Source organism: Falco naumanni, chromosome 3, assembly GCF_017639655.2.
Source record: "Falco naumanni isolate bFalNau1 chromosome 3, bFalNau1.pat, whole genome shotgun sequence".
NCBI classification, from domain to species: Eukaryota; Metazoa; Chordata; class Aves; order Falconiformes; family Falconidae; genus Falco; species Falco naumanni.
In genome coordinates, this window is record NC_054056.1 from 80565120 (window position 1) to 80587409 (window position 22290).

A 22290-nucleotide genomic window follows, 5' to 3' on the forward strand; every position below is an offset into this window, starting at 1 on the left:
GACTACTTAGGAAAATAATGAATGTGTTATGAATGAGTCATAACTCCAGTATTGACATCTCTAGTAGTAGATTGGCTTTTGTTCAGTGGTATTCATAATATTTAAGGAAAATGTAAAAAACATTTTATTTACATCAGTTCTGTGAAATACCAAAAACCAAAGAGAAACCTCTCTATGCAAGAATAAATGGAAAAAAATACATTAATTAATAGCATATAGCATAATAGCAACATTAACTGCTTTTACCATTAGTATCAACTATTTATTCATTCATTTGGCATCACTGTTCTATTTTTTCAGACTTCTGGGATAATTTAAATAATAATAAAAGCCTATTCAAATCCAAAATGACAATTCTGGAACTAAGAGGCCTTCAGGATGAATCACATCATTACCTAGTTTTGGATCTAACATCTGAACCATCGAGCAATATATCACATCTGTGCTTAGGGCATGACCTGTACTGGCAGAAGAGCTCCGTGACATGTATCAGGGACTTTGCAACCCCTCAGAAGTAAAAAATTAATTAAGGGAAGGTGCTTATATACGTCAGCACTATAATGTAAGCCAGTGTTTTGAAATCTGCTAATGGACTGGCAGCAAAAGCATGAAAATAGACTGCAAGTTTCTCAGTTTGTTAAATTTCTTACAGTGAGTTTTGCATCTAATTTTCATCAATTTGGAGACTTTTTAGAACTACTATATTGTTTCATTATTGGTTATAAGAGAATCTTCAAAGCACTGTTTGCCATCATTCATTATATAGAAATCTTTATGGTACCCTTAAGAGCCTGCTGCTGCAGCCCAACACTAAGGTTTCTGTTGCAATTAAAGCTGCTGTACCTGGGGTAGACCTGTGATTCCAGTAACAGACTCTGTCCATGTACTGCTTTGATAAGGATATGATGATGACTTGCAGGCACCTTACCGCTGCCCTTCAATACACTATCTGTTGTACTGGCTGATACTAAAATCTGGTATTTCAGGCTCTGCAAAACCTAGCTGTAATGGGCAGGTACAATTGTTACCATGAAAAGTATGTCAGCATTTGGTATTTTATTTCCTGGGAAGAGGACAAGAACCTTAATTCTGCCACTGGAAAGAACACCTTTGTGCAGTTTGGGAGAATATGTAAAGAAAACGTGTTTTGTTACCTGATAGATACTCCTTTTAGGGTACCATCTTGGAGATGCATTTAATACCACTACAAGTTAGCTTGCTGTCTATCATGAACCTTTTTTCCATACCATATGGAAAAAAGTACTGTATGCAACTGATAAATGGGATGCCATCCAGAGGGACCTTGGCAGGCTTGAGTGGGCCAATGTGAACCTCATGAAGTCCAGTAAAGCCAAGTGCAAGGTTCTGCACATGGGTTGGGACAATCACCCATATCAGTACAGGCAGGGTGGTGAACTTACCAAGAGCAGTCTTGTCAAGGACTTGGGTATACTGGTGGATAAAAAAATCAGACATGAGCCAGCAACATGCGCTTGCACTCTGGAAAGCCAGTCATATTCTGGGCCACATAAAATGTGTGGCCAGCAGGTTGAGGGAGGTGATTCTCCCCCTCTACTTTGCTCTTGTGAGACCCCACCTGGAGTACTGCATCCAGCTCTGGGGTTCCCAGCACAAGAAAGATGTGGACCTGTTAGAGCAGGTCCAGAGGGCCACAAAAATGATCAGAGGGCTGGAACACCTCTCCTAAGGGAAAAGCCTGAAAGAGTTGCAGTTGTCCAGCCTGAAGAAAAGGCTCTGGGGTAACCTTACCTTGGTTGTTCAATATATAAAGGGGGCCTACAAAAAAGCTGGAGATGGACTTTTTACAAGGGCCTACAGAGACAGGACAAGGGGTAAGAGGCAATGGTTTTAAAACTGAAAGAGGATAGATTAGATACATGAAATTCTTTACAATGAGTGTGGTGAGACACTTTAACAGATTGACCAGAGAATCTGTGGATACCCCATCATTGGAAGTGGTCAAAGTCAGGTTGGATGTGGCTTTGATCCACCTGATCTAGTGAAAGATGTCCCTGCCCATGGCAGGGGAGTTGGACTAGATGATTTTTAAAGGTCCCTTCCAACCCAAACCATTCTCTGATTCTATGAAATGCTCTTTACTATACTGGGTGATTTGCATGTCAATGTATTTCTTCACAAAGGATGCCTGCCTGCTTTTTAGATCATTTGTACTAGAGCAAAATCTAGGCATCCCAAACAGAAGCCCCATTACCAAACAGCAGACTACATGGAGTTCACAGTGGTTACTAGCTCACAAGTACAGACACCTGAGACATTGCCATGATTAGCGATGACTGATGCCCTTCTGCTCTAAATGTTGGGGTGTTTTTTAACCTGTAGTTACAAAAAATGAGACTTCACTTGAAATGTATGAATAACTTGAACTGGAATAATTACAACTTACAATAATCATTTGAAATAAAGAACAATAGAAAATAAATTAGCAAACACAATGGAAAACTAGAAAGTTTTCTTGCTTGACTGTTTGCAATGGTTTTTTGTCCTTTTTTTAAAAAAGTTGCTTGAATACATGCATTTTCTAATTGTGTCAGCAGAGACAGCATTTGTGCCAGAATATTACTGAGGACTAAGACATTAAAGAGACCAGGCTGAAGCATTCTTTGAAAGCCAACTACAACTCTACACAATAACAACTACTACTATCACCAGACTCAGCTGTTTCTTTTCCCTCTGGAGTACTTTATGACAGAATTATTATCCTTGTATCTGTAGATGCCATCCTTATCACCATCACCATCCTTATCTGTAGAAGAGAAAACTAAGGCACGGTGATCAGGAATTACAAAGCAGTGTCAACCACAAAACTGACCTCATACCACTTCATCTACACAAATATGTATGCAAAATACGTGCTGCACAAGACAAGTGATTAGTACATAATGTCAGCAAAGGCTTACCCTGTAAGTGTTCGGAGCTTGGAACATGGCTTCAGACACAAAGCGATCTTGATCTGATTTTTTCTATGCAGAGAAATTGAGCAAGCTTTTCTCTCAGTTGATCAAGCTTTCACAACACTTCCTTGGTCTGCCTGGCTGTTTCCGCAGCTCCCCCAATGCCCATCACTGACTGTGGACCTCCGTTCTCCATCCAGTAAAGTTTAAATCTAGGCAACATCGTATCTGTTACGCTTCCCCAAAGCTGGCTCCACGAAATTTCCACACCGTGTGAGAGAATAAATTATGGACTTCCACACTGCTAATAGTGGCCAACCTGCTCTCCCAGCTTGCTCTGGAGCTTGCTCAAAGCCCACACTTAAGGGCTGGATTGCATCCAAGCACTTCACTTGTTAGATTACTTGACTCTAGGACCAGATGTGCTAAAATGCTTTAAGAAAGACGAGCATTTTACCCTACAATGGTCATGGTTCTTTGAGATGTGTGGTAACCTGCACACAGTAAGTCTGCTGAATGTTATTATTCAATGATTTGTATTATGATAATGCACCACAATCCCAAACCATGCTTCAGAGTGCTACTGGTCTAAAAGTTACCAGCCTGAGTCTGTGGCACATTAAAGTACCTTGCAAGATCTGAGGGGAAGTAGTTTCCCTTTCTCCTTCAGATTAAAGAAACAGAACATATGGCTGTATTGCTTCAAAGGCATTCCTACAGAGCGCTGTGTGGTACGCTGGGGACATAGCTGTATGCATGGTCACTGAAGGACCTGGGAGGAAAGTCACTTAGTCTCCTGTGGTGCTACTGATACCTACAAAGGAGAAAATTTTCAAGCTGATGAAAAGAAGAATATATGTCCCTGTCATGAAAAAAGGTCTCCTGGAGGCCCAGAAGTGATTTATATGGTGCATTTGCTTCCAGCAGCAGGGAGGCAGCCTAGTTTCACCTGTAAGAATTGAAGGCAAAGGCCAAAGAGGAACTAACACTGGAGTTTTACTCCATGAACAGGCTTCATGGTTGCTGTGCTGGGTTTTAGTTGTTCCCTTTCTTAGGCCTGAGCTCTTACTACAATCTCCCTGGAGCACCTGTTCTTGGAGAAATCCCTTTAGTGCCTGGTGTTAGCACAGAAGGTATCCCTACCTGCTTCAGTGCCACTAGGGTCTGCATTGCAATGTGGGCCTTAAAGGTCATTTACATTTCTTAGAGAACAGAAAGGCTCTGAATACTACTGGGTGTCAGATATCCCAGTCACATTTCAAGTAGAAAGGTGCCCTCCACACAGTTTTGAGCTTGCAAAGGAACACAAGTGAGAGGTAGTGTTGATAAATAACTGATAGTCCAACGACTGGGAGCTACAAACAAGGAGAGCAGGCACACCCAAACAACGAGCAGGAAACTATCCACAAAAAGCAGATTTCATTAAAAATACCTGGCAGTTAATTTCTCCTTATCGACTTCTAGATCTGAGTAAATCCAAGCTAGCAGTTAGAGACTTACAGGAGTCCTGGAATGATATATTGCCATATAGGTGGAGGGAGGAGGTTTACAGGGCGAACACAGAGCGTGAGAGTGCAAGGATGTAAATGCTGCTTAGTCTTTTCTTTAAACTGTGAAAAGATGCATCTCTGTAAGTCAGTATCTCGATGCTTCATGAGAGGCGGTTATGTTCCCATCTATGTAAAGGCAGGATTTGTAAAACGTTTCTGTATTAACCTAACTTTATTTAACAGAGTGAAAAGGCAGGAGAGTTACAGCAACACAGACAGCTGCTCTTGTGCCATTCCTTGGCATGGGAGGACCAGCCAACCCTGCTGGCAGCAGGCGGCTGGGACAGAGGAGCAAAGGTGCTGCCTGGTAGCTGGGGGTGGGAAGTGAGTGCTGCGACCCCCCTGCCTGCGCGAGCTGCCGCTCCAGCAGCCCTGGTTACAGAGCTGCATCTTATGGAAATCACATGTAACTCTAACACAGGCAGCTTTCCAGAGGGGTCCATGCATAGTAATATGCTAATGCAATGCCTTAAAGGTTCATTAATCTGATGTAACAACATACTTGCAATTATAAAGCAGTTAGGTAGCTCTTTTTGACACACAGAAGAGACTATGCTCTGAATTTTCATCAGGAATACATTAATATACATCCAGGTAAATTCTAAGTAAGAATCTGAGGAGAAATTAATCAAAGTCAGCACTCCTAATTGTTAGAACATAACTAACTATTATTCCTTCTTTTTTCCCAAAGAACCAAAGTCACTGTTTTACAGTAGTACCTGATAGCATTCCCTCATCTTTCATCGTTAAGAGAAATACATTGACTAATGTAGCTGAAAAGCACACACCATACTGCCATTCATTATAAATTACTTCCATACACATATCATCACTTTGCATGTAGAGGCTCCACAAACAGAAGTGAATTGTGAAGCCATAAGTGTGCATTCAGAGAAATGAATGCTAATCATCATTACTGTGCCCTTATGCATTATTGCATTTCTTCGAGGTGTAAAAAATATTTTTTATAGTATCATAATATATAACCTTATACTGAACCTTCCCACAAAAGCCCACACTAAAACCCTGGCATGACCAGAGATAAAAAGCCTAAAAGAAGCAATCATGAAATGAACCTACAAATTAATTTTAGTTTAATTACTTCAATAGAATTCAACACAGACAAAAAAAAAGTATCTTATTCATAAAAAAGTGCTAGGTAAGATCAAAAAAAAAAAAGACTTCATAAGTGACATTTTCAGCTTCAGTAAATATATCTAAAGGAACAGATCTAATGAGATGGCACCATTTCAGAATAGAGTTTGCAAAGCACTGAACCAACTTTTTAAAATAAGCTGTTCATAAATCATTCACTACCAGCAATTATTTCTTTAAAATACCTAGTTATAATAAGTCTGTCAAGGTCCCTCTGGATAGCATCCCTTCCCTACAGTGCTATCGACAGTACCACAGAGCTCGGTGTCATTGGCAAACTTGCTGAGGGTGCACTCAATCCCACTGCCCATCTTGCCAACAAAGATGTTAAACAGTGCAGGTCCCAATACCAACCCCATAGGAGCACCACTTGTCACTTGTCTCCACCTGGACATTGAGCTGTTGAGTGCAACTCTTTGGCTGTGACCATCTAGCCAACTCCTTATCCACTGAGTGGTCCCTCTGTCAAATCCAGGTCTCTCCAATTTAGAGAAAAGGTTGTCGTGTGGGACAGTGCCAAATACTTTGCACAAGTCCAGGTAGATGACCTCAGGTGCTCTTCCCTTGTCTACCAATGTTGTAACCCATCATAAAAGGCCACCAAATTTGTGAGGCACAGTTTGTCCTTAGTGCCCCTCCTTATTGGTGAGAACAATGTCCAGCATAGCACCTATCCTTGTTGGCTTCTCTATCACTTGGAGAAGGAAGTTATCAACATATTCCAGGAACCCCTTGGATTGCTTATGCCCTGCTGTGTTGTCCCTCCAAAAGATATCAGGGTAACTGAAGTCCCCCATGAAGACCAGGGCTTATGAACATGAGGCTGCTCCTATCTGTCTATAGAGGGCCTCATCTGCTTGGTCCTTCTGGTTGGGCAGCCTGTAGCAGACTGACACTGTAATGTCACCTGTCCCTACCCTCCCTTTAATCCTGACCATAAGGTCTCAGTCAACTCCTCATCCATGCCCAGGTGGAGCTCCACGCACTCCAGCTGGTCACTGACATAAAGGGTGACACCCCCTCCTCATCTCCGCTGTGTGTCCTTCCTGAAGAACCTATATCCTTCCATTCCAACACTCCATGCATAGGAGTAATTCCACCGGTCTCCACGATGCCAATAAGATCATAGCCCTGCAGCTATGTGCATACCTCTAACTCCTCTTGTTTATTCCCCATGCTACATGTGTTTGTGTAGAGACATTTACATTGGGCCCTCAGTGAAGCTGACTTACTGGCTGGAGTACCTGGAATTCCTTTGTGCCGATGTTCAGGTGCTCTCCTGCTGACCTGCAATCCCTCTCCAGGCTCTGGGTATTTATTGCTGGCACTGGCATCAAACTGGTAGGAGTGGTATGGATTGAGGTTCCTCTCCCCCAGCAACTTCAGTTTAAAGCTCTCTTCATCAGCTTGGCAGGCCTATGACAAAAGATGCTCTTCCCCTTCTCTGACAGATGGACCCCTTCAGCCCCTAGGAGACCAGGTTTCTCAAAGCAAGTCCCATGGTCTAATTAGCCGAACACCTGGCTGTGGCACCAGTCCTGTAACCATATGTGGACTGCCAGATACAACCTGCACTCCAGAGTCCCCTACGGCCACTGCCAGGGCTCTGTAATCCTTCCTGATAATCCTCAGATGGCTCCTGGCTGTATCACTGGTGCCCACGCAAAAGAGCAGCAGCAAATAGTCAGTGGACTGTAGGAGGCCTGGTAGTCTCTCGGTGACATCCCTGACATAAGCCGCCACTAAGCAGCACACCTCTCCAGAGAGTGTATCAGGTCAGCAAACGGATGCCTCTGTACCTCTCGGAAGAGAGTCACCTACTGTCACCCATTGTCTTCTCTTAGTTGTGCTGGTTGTTACACAGGGAGCAGATCAGGCTGCCTTACTCAGCTCCAGCGTCTCTCCTGGTGTGACAGCTTTCCCCTGCAGTCTGCAGAGCAGTGAAGCGGTTCTGCAAGGGCACCTCAGGCTTCAGGGGAAGTCTCTTCCTCCTGCAGGTCCTTGCCATTGCAGGCTTCCATTCTTCTGCATTACGGCCCGTCTCCCTTCCCTGTGTGCTGGTGGGGGAGGTTTTGGCTGTTTGGCTGTGGGCCATGGATCCCCCGCAGACCTGGAACCACTGTCTAACTCCTCAGCCCTCCTGACATTACGCAGCCCTCTCACTGCCTCAGCCACCTGCTGCGGAGCCCCGCCACTGGGGCACACCTCTTGCAGGCTGTTCTGCTGCCTGTCCCTGCGCCCCCAGGAGAAAGGTCGGCACGTTGTCCTGCAGCCTGAGGCCTGCACTGCGGCTCCGCCTGGCTGGAGGTGTTGGCCACCACCAGGGTAGCCAGTGCAGAGCCCCCAGCCGGAGCTGCAGCGGTGGCTCTCGGACGAGTGCCCACCGTTCTGCTGCGAGGGCCGGGTAGGATGAGTGTCCTTCACCTGTGCAGGTGGTCACAGAACGGTGCCTGGTTGCTGGGTTATACGGACTCCAACACTCGTCACTCAGCCAGTGGAACACCCCTCCTTTGGAGAGGCACCCTCCCTGCACCAGCTGCCAGGCCAGGCCCCTGCCGCTGCCAGCCACTGGCACTGCCCAGGGCTGCCCACTGTGGGAGCAGGGGGCGGCTGCCATTACTCCTGGCCCTGCCCACGCCTCGTCAGCTGCTCTCAGGGGGGCTGCTGGCCCCTAGCGGGTCTCCGTGCTCCCATGGGGGCTCCCCAGCTGAAAACCTAAATGCTGAAACCTTAAACTGCCTATTTTGAACACCAAATGTAGACTTTGGAATCTAAACTTTGAGAACACTGCACTATTTTCTACTGTTCAGCCTAATATACTTCTATAATTTCATTATGAAATTACTATTATGCAAGAAAACATTGTTTATTATGGTACTTAGATCAAATTATACATTGGTAAGCATTAATATTTTCCTTTCAGTATGTTAAAAAACTTGTCATACCCCTTTAACATGCTGTTTAGGGAATGTTCTTTCAAGATTTTAAATTATTTGCTATTATATCAATTTGGACTTAATTACTCCAAATAAATCTGTGCAAAGCGAAGGAAATAAGCCATCTCTTTTTTTTAAAGCAATAAACTAAGAACCAGTACAAACTGAAGGTGCAGTAACTAATTTTAAATCTAAATGCAGCTCACCTGTTCATAAACAGAACACTGACTTCAGAGCTAAATGGTGAGATCTGACTGAATTTTGTAACTGAGTTTGAAAAATGCCCATTAGAAATACTGTTATATATATTATTATCATTACTACTACTACTACAACAAAAACAACATAAAGAACAACATGCAGGAAATCAGGTAATGAATTTACCTGGCTGTATCCTCTACTAAATTAGGATGGCTAAACTAGTTTGCAATTGATATGCGTTGGCATTCATTCACTTTATAGAGAATGAAAAATGACTGCTGAAGTTTAGAATTTGGTAATATTAAATAAATCTCTAGGTTGAGCTTTGAAAAGCCAGTTAAGTCATACACAAATCAAGCAGTGCTGCAGAGATCACTGCTGCCACTCTGCCCTTTGCATTCAGTCTTCGGCAGTTTACAAGAAGACAGAATACTCTCCCTCTAACTTGGATAACAAGAGAGCTGTTCTGATTAGAGCTGTCTGGAATGCATCGGATGAAAAGATTTTTATTAAAAAACATTAACTTGTGGTATCTGAAAAAATGTGCACCATAGGCCAAAGTTATGACAGATGATTGCCTGCCCATAAACCCAGCCTCTCTGTGTGTCAGGAAGGGTTCCCTCTGAGCCTGGGTGAGCCGGAGAGCATCAGCTTTCAGATTCCCACTTTGAATTATGCCTAGACCCAAAGGCATGTCTATACTGTGGATCACATGTTCCAAACCCAGCTTTGCCTGTCTTCACACTATTTCTGGGCAAGGATGCTCACTGGCAATGCTGCCTACACACTTTGTGATTCCTAATGGCTCAGATGCTTGGGCACACGAATTGGAAAGCTTAAGCCTAAAAAGGTCCCCACTAGATCTTCCAGACTCAGTCCTTCATCAGCAAGAACAGATGTTTTAAGCCTGAGGCACAGCCAAGCCAAATTGCCCACAGTTTTCACAGAAGCCTGTCAAGCTGTAGAGTAGCCTGAAGTTCCAAACTACCAAGGAAGGACTTTGAATTTCTGAGATGGATGTGAGGAATCTGCCCTGAGGTCGCAGACCTTGGGAACCAGGCAGGCCCCGCTAATAATGGCAACACTCACAAGAAAGACAAACTGCGGCTCCAGAAGGACACGTTCCTTCAAAAACTCCATGAGTCTGCAACATGTTTCAAAAAATCTGACCTTCCTGGTGAACAGAAAGTCTCAATTTGTGGCCAGGTCTGGTCCTTAGGTGCTGCTTCCCACAAAGTACAGGCTCTCTTATGCCCCCTCCCTGTGCACTTCTCCGAAGACTTCTCCAGGGCAATCTGCAAGCACAAACCCACTCCTCTGCACACTGAACATGCTCTTCACTCCCTTGGATAGGGCATGATCTCTCAGATCAGAGTTCACATTCATCAGAAACAAGGAATTAGAGCTCATGTACAACGACATGAACACAACTGCTCACTCCTAAGTGCCTTTGTGTATGAAGAACACAGACTAGGGTATAGACGCAGACTATCATACTTGAGTTTGCAGACACAAGATAAACTGGCTTGTTAAGGAGCAAATGCAAAGAACCAAGCTCATTCAGTGAGCTACTCTGCTGGAGCTCCTCCCTGGAGCAGTATTTTTTTCATACACGGCTTCAAAGTTCTTCAGTGAATAAACTGCTGTGCTGTACTGTTAAGGCTGTAATGTGCCAATTAGCAGAAGATAACCTACTATCCCCACGATGCAGCTGATTAACTTCCATTAAAGTCAGTGATGCTGACAATCATGTATGAACAAGTAGCTACGTTACTGGTTATGCACAGCAAATGAAAGCACACTGAACTTTATTGAATATGCTGGTAAGATACAGTAGTACTTTCTCTTTCTGCTCTGATAAAATGCAATATAAGCAAATATCAGAAACAGTTTTGGACAATAACTAGCATTGTTATACTTTTCTACAAATTTGAAAAATCAGTCCTATACATGCAACCCCCTAATGGTGCTTCTTATATCCAAACCAACCATATGTTCACATATAGCTACCTTAATGGAAGAAAATGCTACTTTAAAATTTAAAGAATTAATCTATTTTATTGTAAGTATAAAAAATAAATACTCGACTAAGGAATGGAATAAAAAATAAAGCACATTAAATAATTTCATTATATTTTAGATGCCAAATCATCTGTGAGTGGTTTCTTTTTAGATGAAAAGAAATCAAAATATAGGACAGATGTTAGACAAACCACATTTGAGGTCTATCACACACTGGCATTTTTCAAATTATTTTGGCTCATCTATTAAATAAGGTGTATTTTGCTTGATTTTGAAAAGGGAAACATCAGGAAATATTTAAAGGCCAATTGCTGCCAATTAACTTTGATCAGCAAAAGATGCATTTGAATCTTTTAGATTCTTTTGCCTGTCTGGAATAACACACTATTCTAAAATTTAGCAAAACAACAACTTGATGATTAATGTGTGTTGGCAGCCCCACCACAAGCTTGCTTAACAGTTGGATTTTAAATAAACAGCTGTCTTCACTATGATGGGAAAGAAATCTGACTGTTTTCATGTTTTCGTGTTATTAAAATATGATCAGAAATTGCTTTTTTTCCTTTTAAGATGAAACAGCTAGGCATTATGGTGACAGTCTCTTTCAGCAGTTCGGATAGTTTTAGAACTATCTCACAAGCGTCGCCAAACCATAGCCTACGTAAGCTGAAAAAAGCCCTTGGCATGCTGACACCAGCTCCTTGCCGCACGCCGCAGGGAAGAGGCATGTGTGGCAGAGAAACCCTAGCACGTAACAAATCGTACCTGCCGCTGGGGAAGGCAGAGGACCCCCAGTAACAGGCCACTGAGATGGACAGCGTATACAACATTAATGATTTCCCTCGGGGTTAAGGTAATACTTGCCCACAGTGGGATGTAAGTGAGAAATCTGTACCCAGTCATTAACTGTTTATAGAAGCTGAAGTTTAATAATTAATGGCCTGTGCAGGCTATTGAATTCTAATGTTTATAGACACTTTCAGTGTATCCACTTCTAAAACTTGTTTACTGTGGTCATAAATACTAAAACCTATGAGGACAAAACTTGACCATTTAAACTATTGCAACTTTTGAATGCCAGTGCAGACATTTAGTGTAGATATGATTATATACCCTAATGACTAAATTATACAGATATTTCCTAAATGTTTCCACATTGAAACTGTGAAACCAAAAATAATGGTCAAACCATCTAACAACAAATAAAAAGAGACAAATATTAAATTAACTCTAGGTGTTTTAAAAGAATGAACACTTACTTCTAAATCATTAAAGAATAGATGCGTGTCTGCCAAATTGAAAATCATCTCCTCCATTCGCAGTCCAAGAGACACAGAAGTAGGTGGATCCTTAAAGAAGAAATTAAGCAAGTACACCATCAATACCATGCCCAACATACAAACTGGAGGAACTGCTTTTCAAGGGAGATTATTTGATGCATTATATGCAACATCTGTTTCTTCAGTTTAACTTCAGTAACTCTCTAATCCTGTACTATAACACTTACCAGTAACACTCAAAAATATGACTTTAACTGAACTGATACCGTGATTCTGCAGTCGGACCTCCGTGGTCATCCTCGTGCACCCCTGGCATGGGCTCTCTGCCCTCTGTGCAGAAAGGACAAATCCATTTCACCTAAAACTTCTCCAGATTTTACAACTGTTTACAAGTTTTATGATCAACCAGGAGCATGATAATGCTATTGTTACCCAAATAAACTCTCACTTGTCACAAGTATAGGAATACCTAGTGACTTTAAAGCAAATCACCGTTAATGCTTTATTTGCAAATGGCAATTATATTTAAAACCACTCCTTGATTCTCCACAAAACCATGCTTTAATTACGCTTTCAGTTTGGCCCACCCATGCAGAGTGAACAAATCTATTGTTTGTTATTAATGCATAACACACTTTAACTTCTCTACAGAAATTACCATAACAACTTATTCCTAACTGAGCTAATAAACTCAAAAAGCATGTTCAGCATTGTGGTTACCAAATCCATTACAGATGTTTGTCTTGTTTTGAATATTTTTTTGCCTATTATATACTTTCAGTCTGAAAAATCGAAAAGAAAGCCTAACATATACATTTGATATAGAGTTTCTCATGTATAATGCCAAGTATATCCAAGCGCACAGAAGCATGAGTTTGAAAGAACATGTTATATTATCTCATGACATCCTCTATTAACAATGTTAGTTTGTTAGGAATTATATTTGAAATAGAACTGCAGAAGTGACAACCCATGTTTTATTTAAAATAAGTTAATATTCTAAACCTGATGACAACTCAAAGTTAAAAACCAAGAGATGCAGTCCCTAGTTTCTTTTTCCACCTTTCAATCAAATTAATAGATGTTTCAACATGATCTCTGAACTTTCAGACATTTTTCTGTAACTACTGGTTAAAAGGCAAAATGTGTCAGTAGCAAACAGTTGGAAAAGAATGGTGATTTGGCAGCCTGTTCACCTTCTGGAAATGCCAAAACCCCAAGTAAAACTAACCAGAAAAAGAATTTTGGAAAGAAGCATTTAGAAACAAAGCTACATAAAACAAACAAAACATCTATTCTTGAGCTCACATACATTAAGAGTAAATAAGTTTCCTAGTATAAATAAAATCATAGTATTTTGATGAACTTTGCCCTTAAAAATAAGCCTTCTATTTAAACTGGCACCACCAGAAAAAAAAAAAAAAAAAAAAAAAAAAAAAAAAAAAAAAGAATATTTGGCTTCTTAATTCAAATGGAAAGACTTTAAAATATGAATAAAAGTATTCTGTCTCTCTGTTTTAATATTGCTCTATTTGTAGACCTACATCTTCCTTTATTTTACTTTTGTAGGCATGTGAGGTGGAAAGCAGGTGGTATTTTCTTTTTAGCTAGGCCTGAGGCTGCTTTTCCCTTTGAGACATTCCTGCTTATCTTTGTGCCCACCTACCACCTCACCATCCTTCATAGCTCATCAGCTTTTTTTTTTAAAACCAGACAAGGATCTCTGTTGTGCCTGAACACTAACAGAAGTCACCCCACAGAAACCTCTACTCTAGTTATTAAAAGGAATCTGATGGCCTAAGGGTCTAAGATGCAAATTAGTATCACTACCTACATCTCGATTATCAACTGCTAACGTAACAGTATAGAACTAATTTAATTTTGAGCTTCCATCCATGAATAGGAACATCATTTTGAACACCAGAATTAGACAGAGCATGGTATCAGTGATGAACCCATATGGTTAATTTTAAACAAATGGCTGTGAATACGTAATTTAAGTTTCAGTGTACACATGACTCAAATCAAACATTTTTATTAACCTTTTTATCACACTTCTGAGTCAGAAAAAATGGATTTGTGTAAGGCTTTCTGTGAACCATTTCACACCAAGGTATTTTTAAGTGGTAGACAAACAGAATGGGGATTTCTCTAAAGTACATACTAAAATAATGCCATATATTAGGTTAATTTAATCAGGAGAAAAACAAATAGGAAAATCATTGGCACCTACTGAAAATGTCAGATTAAATAGCACAAAAGCTAAGAGAAGAAACAAAACAGGTTGCTTTTGAAAAAAACCCACGTAATTCCATGATTAAACACAATCTTATTCTATAGAAAATGCCACTTAGCATAAAAACTGTGTTAAGCTGCAGCTCTGGATACCCACGTATTTAACAGAAGCAAAAGCCTTATCTGTGTTAGGGTTTTAAATATCTGTGTAGTCATAGTCACAAACTTGCAACTGCTCTAGGGAAAAGCACAACAGCCTTGGTTTAAAGCACTGCAGTAGATTAAAATCTGATGGCAGACATTACACTGGGGGATGAAAACTTTAAAAAAAGACAAGGCTAGAATGGGTTTTAAAAAAAAAATCCCATACCGAACCTTCTTTTGCAATTTTAAGCCACTAATTGCTAACTAATTATTGTGAGGTGTCACACAATGAGGAGGAAAGCTAACAATCTCTTCTTGTTGATTGGGATTTGCAGGTTCACTCGGTGTGTCTTTTCAGGTATGGTCAAAACCAGGTACAAATCTCTGAGGGAGGTACAGTTTAGCTAAAGAAAAGAAATACCAATGTCAAATTGCTTAAGCAGGCCTCTTATTTTGAATACTGGTACTGGAGCCAAAACATTGTCTGTATGTCATTTCTAAATTCTACCCACTTGATTTCTTTGTTTTGTGGAGAAACAAGAAGCTGAAAAACAGGAAAGTTCACTTTGGGTACAAGGCTTATTTTCCACTTAAGCTTACAGGTCACAAATGAAGGGTTAAGTGAAACCAGGCTTTGTTTTTCTCAATCTCTAAAATATATTAAACCACACTAAAATAGCTTATAATTTAAAGGAAAATTCCCTTAAAGACTCTGAATATAAATGCTTTGATGGAGAATGGAAATGTACGTAAAGACTACGGTATTCTAGTGCCAATACTGAGGCGTATTTCCACCTGCTCCAAGATGCTAAAGGGCTTCAACTTTTTCCAAATCCCAAAACTTAATCAGTTGACATCTGGCTGAAGACATAAGTTTTGACGTGTTAGAACCCCTAATGTCAATTAAAGTCACCGATAACTATATTTGATGAATAGGTATCTCTGTACCTGTTCAAAAAAATTCCGAAAGTGTCGTGGTTTAACCATGACAAAAAGCAAATGGAAATGTTTTGGTTTGTTTTGTTTCTTTTTCTTCTCTTCTGGAAGAACAAATCATATTCCAATACCAGTTTCATACATTACCATGAAATTCACAAAATTCAAATCACCCTTACATAAAAATGTAGCAGTTTATACAATGACTGTGCAAGCTGAAAAAAATAAGTTATATTTTGTTCCAACAAAGACGAAGGACAAAAGCAAGGAGCAAGCAGAGCACAACAGCAGCAAAAGGAGAGCAGGTGATAAAAACAGATGAAAAAGTAAGAATAAACAGAAAAGGGCGGCACAAGCAAGAAGTTATGAGGAAAGAGGTCGATAACAAGGACAAGAAAATCAATCCCTTCAGCAGCAGGGCTGCTCATCATTCATAGCCACTCACCATGAAACTCACTCAGGTGTTATGAAAAGAGCTGAATGCCAAGTTGCCAAATCCTCTATTATTTAATTAGGATATTTTTGTTTGTTTGAAGATCCAACTTTTGTATTTTAATGATTATGTGAGCAGCTTAAATTTAATTTTATAAAAAGGCATTTCTAGCCTTCACCACAGTGTAGAAACATATGAGAATGTGACATCAGATCACTCAAAAAGCAGAATACAGGTGAAAAGAACATCTTTTTTTTTTTTTTTTTTTTTTTACAAATTGATTTATGATCTGGATCTGTGATTTTAAAGGACAGAAATCATTAGGGAACACTCTCTAAAAAAACATGCACCTCATATTGCTGCAAATAAACCCTACAATTCTTGTATGACAGATGCTATGTTTTAGCATGTTTGCTTTGAATATCTGATGCTATCTTCCTCTAATTTCTATGGAAATTGCTAACTGCGGTCTGAAGCTGTCAATAAGCCAAGAGAAATTGCGATATGAATGAAACTTTACAAAAACAAAGCAAGAACAGCACACTCTCATGACTGCATCTGAGAACCAAGGACATGCACGTTGTTACCCCTCACCAAAAAGATCTAATATTTATCCACAGTGTAAGCACTAATGCCATCACCCCTCTTAACATCTATGGTTGGTTGTCATTTAGCAATGCAGAAGTATTCTGCCACATGCTGTGCAACCAGAGCCAGCCAGGCAAAAGCTACATTTAAAGTAAACAGTGCCAACAGTGATGGAGCTGCAATGAGGAGTCACCCACCTCCTTGCAGCGTACATATTTATATCTCTTTGCAGCTGAACACTAGTCACTTCCCCCACCTCAAGCATGCAGCAAGAAAGGTGTTTATGTTCAGGCCCTAATTAATGGACCCACTATAGGGAACTAGTAACAAATGGAAAAAATATGCTTGCACAAGTATTTCTATGGCAATGACTAATTAGGTTTTCCCAGCACTACTCTGCTGCCCAAAAGCAAGTGGAGAGACTCTGTTGGCACCGAGTTTTTTTCTGAGCACTGGGATCTGTTCTACTCATTCTGAACTGAACTGTCAGAGATTTAATGATTTTGGGGTGCCATGCAAAAAGCTGGTTTTGGCCTGAGAAATGCAAAGTAACTTTTGCTAAATGTTTAATATTCTATAAAGCTGTTGTCTATATGTATCTATACAGTAATTAATTATTAAAATGTTTGAAGTTCCAGCATCTTTTTACTACCTAAATATAAATTAATAACACCTAGGAAACCAAGGCTGCTGAATTAACTTGCTTTTCTGACACATAATGAAAAAAACTCACTATATTCCTCAAACAAGTAACCAGCTATTACAGCAAACACTTCTGAGAATACACTGCATCTGAAGAAGCAAGAAAGGTTGCAAAGCAGAACTGTTTTAGCCTTTCATAATGCAAAAAGCCGTAAGGAGAAATTCAGAACCTGACGCAGGCATGGTCTGAATCAGTAGTAGCTTTGCCCATCGCTCAGCTGGGTGTAGGGTATTAGTGACAAATATAAGCTTTACAAGAAGACACAGTGATATCTGGATGTTTCTTATACGTAGACAATTTTAAGGTGACCAAAAACCCCCTCACATTTTAGTTATAGCTCACATGAACTTAACATGAAATAGCATAATAGATTTTAGTACAAGCTGAGACATTAGCTTTCAATCCTGGAAAAACAAAGTTTGATCTCACAAGGGCATTCCATTCATAAACTGTTCCTATTCACCTAAGACCGCATTTCTCCTCTGAGAATTACCAAGAAAACCCACAGTCTGTACACATATTCATCAGTTCAGTTATGATTTATAGACTGTGCATAATAGAAAGATTTGACTCATAAGCAGACTTTCAAAAACATCAGTCAATACATAGATTAAAAAAAGTTAAGGTAAGAAATTTTAAACTAATCTCTCTGTGTCTGAAAGTATTCCTTCTCTTGCCTTCTCAACCCAGAGCACAGTCCACTGCCGATCACTCAGAACTAAAATGTTATTTTAGCAATCACTCATGGAAGTTCTTCACTCTGTGAGGGCAGGTAAACCTTTGCAGATTTTGATGATATCAACAGGTTTCAGACACTCCATGCATACAAACCAAACCTCAAGTCATCAAAGTATTATTCCCAACGCTATTTAATTATTCACTGAATATAAGAAGTGAGTAAGTACAAAGAATGGATGTGTGAAACAGCTTTACTCCTTGATTTTTTTATGTTTTAAGACACCAGTACCAACTTGCCTCTAGAAAATCATCTAGTGTTCTGGTCTTCCTTGTGTATTAACCATAAAAGAGCAAATATTACTGAAATTTTCCATCAGTTTCTTGACACTTACCCTTCCATATCTGTTAGCATAGGACCCTGTAAGCAAGGAATGGAAAATGATGATTGTCTCATCCAAATCCCAAATGAACACTCTCTGTAAAAAGAGAATCAAATCAATGTGTTCCTCTGTGAAGCTGATACTTGAAATGGAAAGTTAAAATTTGAATCAGTAAGTGCACAAATGAGAAAATTGTATTGAAATGTTTATATATTAAAACCATAGTTGCCTTGCCATTTATTTTCAGAACTAACAAGTTTTTTCCAGAATATGGTAATACAATCTGTTAGCTTTTTACTACAATTGCTATTATATCAAATTATTCTGTTAGAACAGAATTATAGTTATTGTCAAATACACATAGCTAATGAGATTGTACAATGTATTATTTTAAAGCCAGATGTTAGATAGAAACTGAAATAAATGAAGAGAAGCCTCTGAAAATTAAATCTTTGGGGTTTGTATTCTGTATTTCCGCAAGTCTTACAAAACAAAGTTCGTGTAACTGCTCTTGAAAATTACCTCTAAAAACAAAATAAAGCAAATAGCTGCTAAGCACTTAAATCCCCTTAATCTATGTTCATCTTTCATGGATTTTAGGCACCTGAAGAAGGAAAATTATGAACTTAGATGGTGTATTTTTAAGAATGCATAGCATCAGTAAATAATTCTTTCACTTACAGCCAATGGAAAGTATGTGTTTTAAATCTGTCCTCTGACCACACACAAAATGGTATTTTAATGAAAAATAAGTGTTCAAATACAAGTATTTTAAATCCTAGTGAGATTGTATTTCCCATGATGACAAATGGGCTAAGCTTTTGGAAAGGAAAAGTAATGCAGTGTGGACACTCATAGCTGTGGTGTGTCATTGGAGATGTGTTCTCAACATAAAGCATGGGCTACTGGGAGGAATGTGAACACAGCATGAGAGAACAAAAACCGCTATTGTGCTAGAAGTGCCTCCTGTCCAAACGCGAAGCTTTTTTTGACTTGCAAAAAGGTTAGTCTTTTATTTTTTATTTTTAACCAAAAGGAGAAAGAAACCCCCAGTATTTTTCAGAGAAAGTAGGTACTCTTCATGAAGATGGCTCTTTAGAAGTTACACCTTCCATGAAAATACTGTTAGAAAAAAAAATAAAGGGAGCTCCAATGCCACTTTATTTTTGATGTGTCAGTAATAACTTCTCTGTGCAAATTAATGATAAAAATAGAGTCTGTAACAGGTCAAAGAGATCTAATATAATGTACCTCAAGATCAGAGTCAGGTGGTGGTGAAGGATTATTGTTTCTTCTGCCACGTCCACGTGATTTCCCATCTGAACTACGACGCAATCTATCTGAATCTGAATCTTTAATGGGTGTTGATGGACTGTGGATTGTACTGTATTCTGCTGTGGTAAAGAAATTATATGTTTACCTTTCAGTTTAAACTTGAACAACTTACTTGCTTTTTACATGCGACACTAAAACCAGGATGTTCACTAGAGAGTCCTAACTAAAATAATTACATATACAATGGTAAGTGGCAATACTGATACATAAATTAATTAAATCAAGTCCAAGTTATATGTAAAAACAGAGATATAAATTATTCCAGTAAAAAACTAAAGAAGTAAAAAAAATATTAATGCCTTCAAATCATAGAGAAGATCATATCACTTCATAGACAAGATTAAACTCTAAATGAACAATATTAACTGACAGCAGCTTTATTTTAAAGAACATGCTTTCAAGCATGCTTTGAGATAACCATTATGGTGACTGCTAAGAAAAAACATCTGGGTGTAGAAAACAAAAATAACATATAGAAACTGAAAACTTTTCCCAACTGTCTGGTTGCAGACACTTGACTTTTAGGTTACTACATTGGAGCCAGATGAATATAATTATTTCTAAATATGGCATAAAATACAGTTCTTATTTTCCAAGGGTAAGTTCAATTAATATGTTTGAAATATCCATCAACTATGAAGATAAAATTTACAGTATTCTTGAAAGGCTTACTCAACACTGAACTTTTTAATGAGTACCTTCAAGAAAGGATACAATTCTTTATAAACAGTATTGTATGCTAATTATTATGCTTCAGCAAAATTTATTTATAAAAATATTTACTGTTGTTGAACAGGTAAAAAAGAATGATGATTTACATATGTAAGAACATCAAAGTTTTCCTGAAATCATGCTAGTTGGAAGATGTTTTGCTACGCTTAATAGCCACAGGTCCAATAAGAGTGCAGTGCTTGAACATTAACAAAGCAGACACCCAGCAAAAATCTTCCTTCCTAAGACATTTAACTAGAAGTACCATACTCCTCAAAAATGCAACAACACATTTTTAAATATCTTTTCAAGACTTCCTTTCACAGTCTTAAATTCACAGAGAAAAAATTTTTATTTTGATGGTTATTCTTAAATTTTTTTCCTAAAAAATTTATTTTTGTGAAGGCAGCTGGAATTTTCAGCATAAGATATATTTATCAATCTCACTTCTCAGTTAATATTAACTACTCTTTAGAGTTCAGTAGATGTGGATATTGTATCAGTATTAATTTTCTTTTTAACCAGCTTAGACCATGGCATTCCAGTTTGAACAGACAGGTATATTTCTCACACAAGTGATTCTTTCTCCTAAAAAAACATCCTGTTGAGGTCAAAGGTTAGATTAAGGAGGAGACTCTGGACATCTGTGTAACACCACATATTCACAGTTACTCAAAATAATAACAGTTCCTTGTGCTGAATGAAAGGAAAAGGTCTTGAAATTCTCATGCTCCGCCTTCAAATCTACACTTAATGGAAATTTGTATATATTATATATTTTACATTATACTTTTACCTAAGTATCTCAGGCTACATTAAACAAAACAGAACAACAAGTTAAGACGTAACTCAAGGTAAAACAAAGATTCTTTAAAACAGACCTGTACCTAAAAAAGTGATTCTGTGTACGTGCCAATCTAGCCATGTCAGTCTACGTAAGTAAAGTCAGAGGTTTAAATGTTGAAGACCACGTACATTGCCATAATATTTCTTGTTTTCAATGACAAAGTACACTTCAGAATATTTATTTAAACTATTTAAACTTAGAATGCTTTGAATTGCTCTTTCACCTACTGTACTTAAACACACATAAGAAATCATAACTCAGCTAGTATAAATTTTCTCAACCTTTTAAACTTAAATGAATTTGCTGCACTTATTATTTTTATTATTAAAAAAACCTTAATAAAAAAAGAAAAAAATAAAGAAAACAATGCACAGGAGCCTTGAAATAAAATATAGCCCCATAAAATAAACAGACCAGAATTTCTTCAACAGGTGAATTGGCCAATGATGTTTTAAATATGTGGTCTAAAACTCACATGTAATGAAATATTGCATGTCCTATTGATTAATTTAAATTAGGGTTGGTCTTGGTCTCTGACAATGTTTTTAGGAGTCTGGCTTTAGATCCCAGTTTTTTAAATTCTTCTCACAGATGTGATACACCTAAAAAGTTTAAGTGTTAAACCTGAGGTAGTAGTAACAATAGTAAATGAAATAGGGAACAGATAGCATTGAAAACATATAAACAAAACTTCATTACAATTAGAACCAAGAAAACCTACAAGAGTGAGCACACAGAGCACAGCATGGTGAGGGCAAGGAAGAAAGTCTGCTTGTAAGAGCCATCCGGCTTTCCATTTTTGCAAACACCTTCATTTAAGCATACTACATTCAGAATTTTCAAACACAGGGCTACAAGTTTGGGTGGAGAATCATTTCCATCTCCCCTTCACATGTGCAAATCATCTGTCTGGATGGGCCAGATCCTCACCTGACAGAAGGACCCCCCAGCCCTACCTTGGGAACCCAAGGCTGGCTGGGCACACCTTAGCCCACCCTTCCTGGGGCCACTGTATCTGCATCCTACCCAAGAAAGAGTTGTCTGTCTCGCTCTTATGGGTCTCCAGGACATCTACTATGCTGCTTCAACAGCCATGCCATTAAAAACAGAACATCCAACTGCAGCATTCATTACAGCAATGTAAGTTCAACCTGTGAAAGCGGGGAAAAAATTATTCCCTTCATTGTATTTGCAGGCATTTGAAGACTGTTCTCAGATCTCCA

General features: G+C 39.1%; 1 protein-coding gene across 9 annotated transcripts in view; it reads right to left on the reverse strand.

Annotated features, from left to right (window-relative positions):
- EYA1 (EYA transcriptional coactivator and phosphatase 1) overlaps window positions 1-22290 on the reverse strand; it is an 86339-nt gene that overhangs the window by 26513 nt on the left and 37536 nt on the right. For 6 of the 9 annotated variants that reach the window (XM_040588631.1, XM_040588629.1, XM_040588625.1 and 3 more), the window contains 3 exons: window positions 19426-19568; window positions 18187-18270; window positions 12057-12146 (listed from right to left, as the gene is read on the reverse strand). In XM_040588631.1, the coding sequence (XP_040444565.1) occupies window positions 12057-12146; window positions 18187-18270; window positions 19426-19568 (317 nt within the window). The remainder of the gene's footprint in view (window positions 1-12056; window positions 12147-18186; window positions 18271-19425; window positions 19569-22290) is intronic. The other 3 variants (XM_040588630.1, XM_040588627.1, XM_040588624.1) reach the window with 1 other exon arrangement.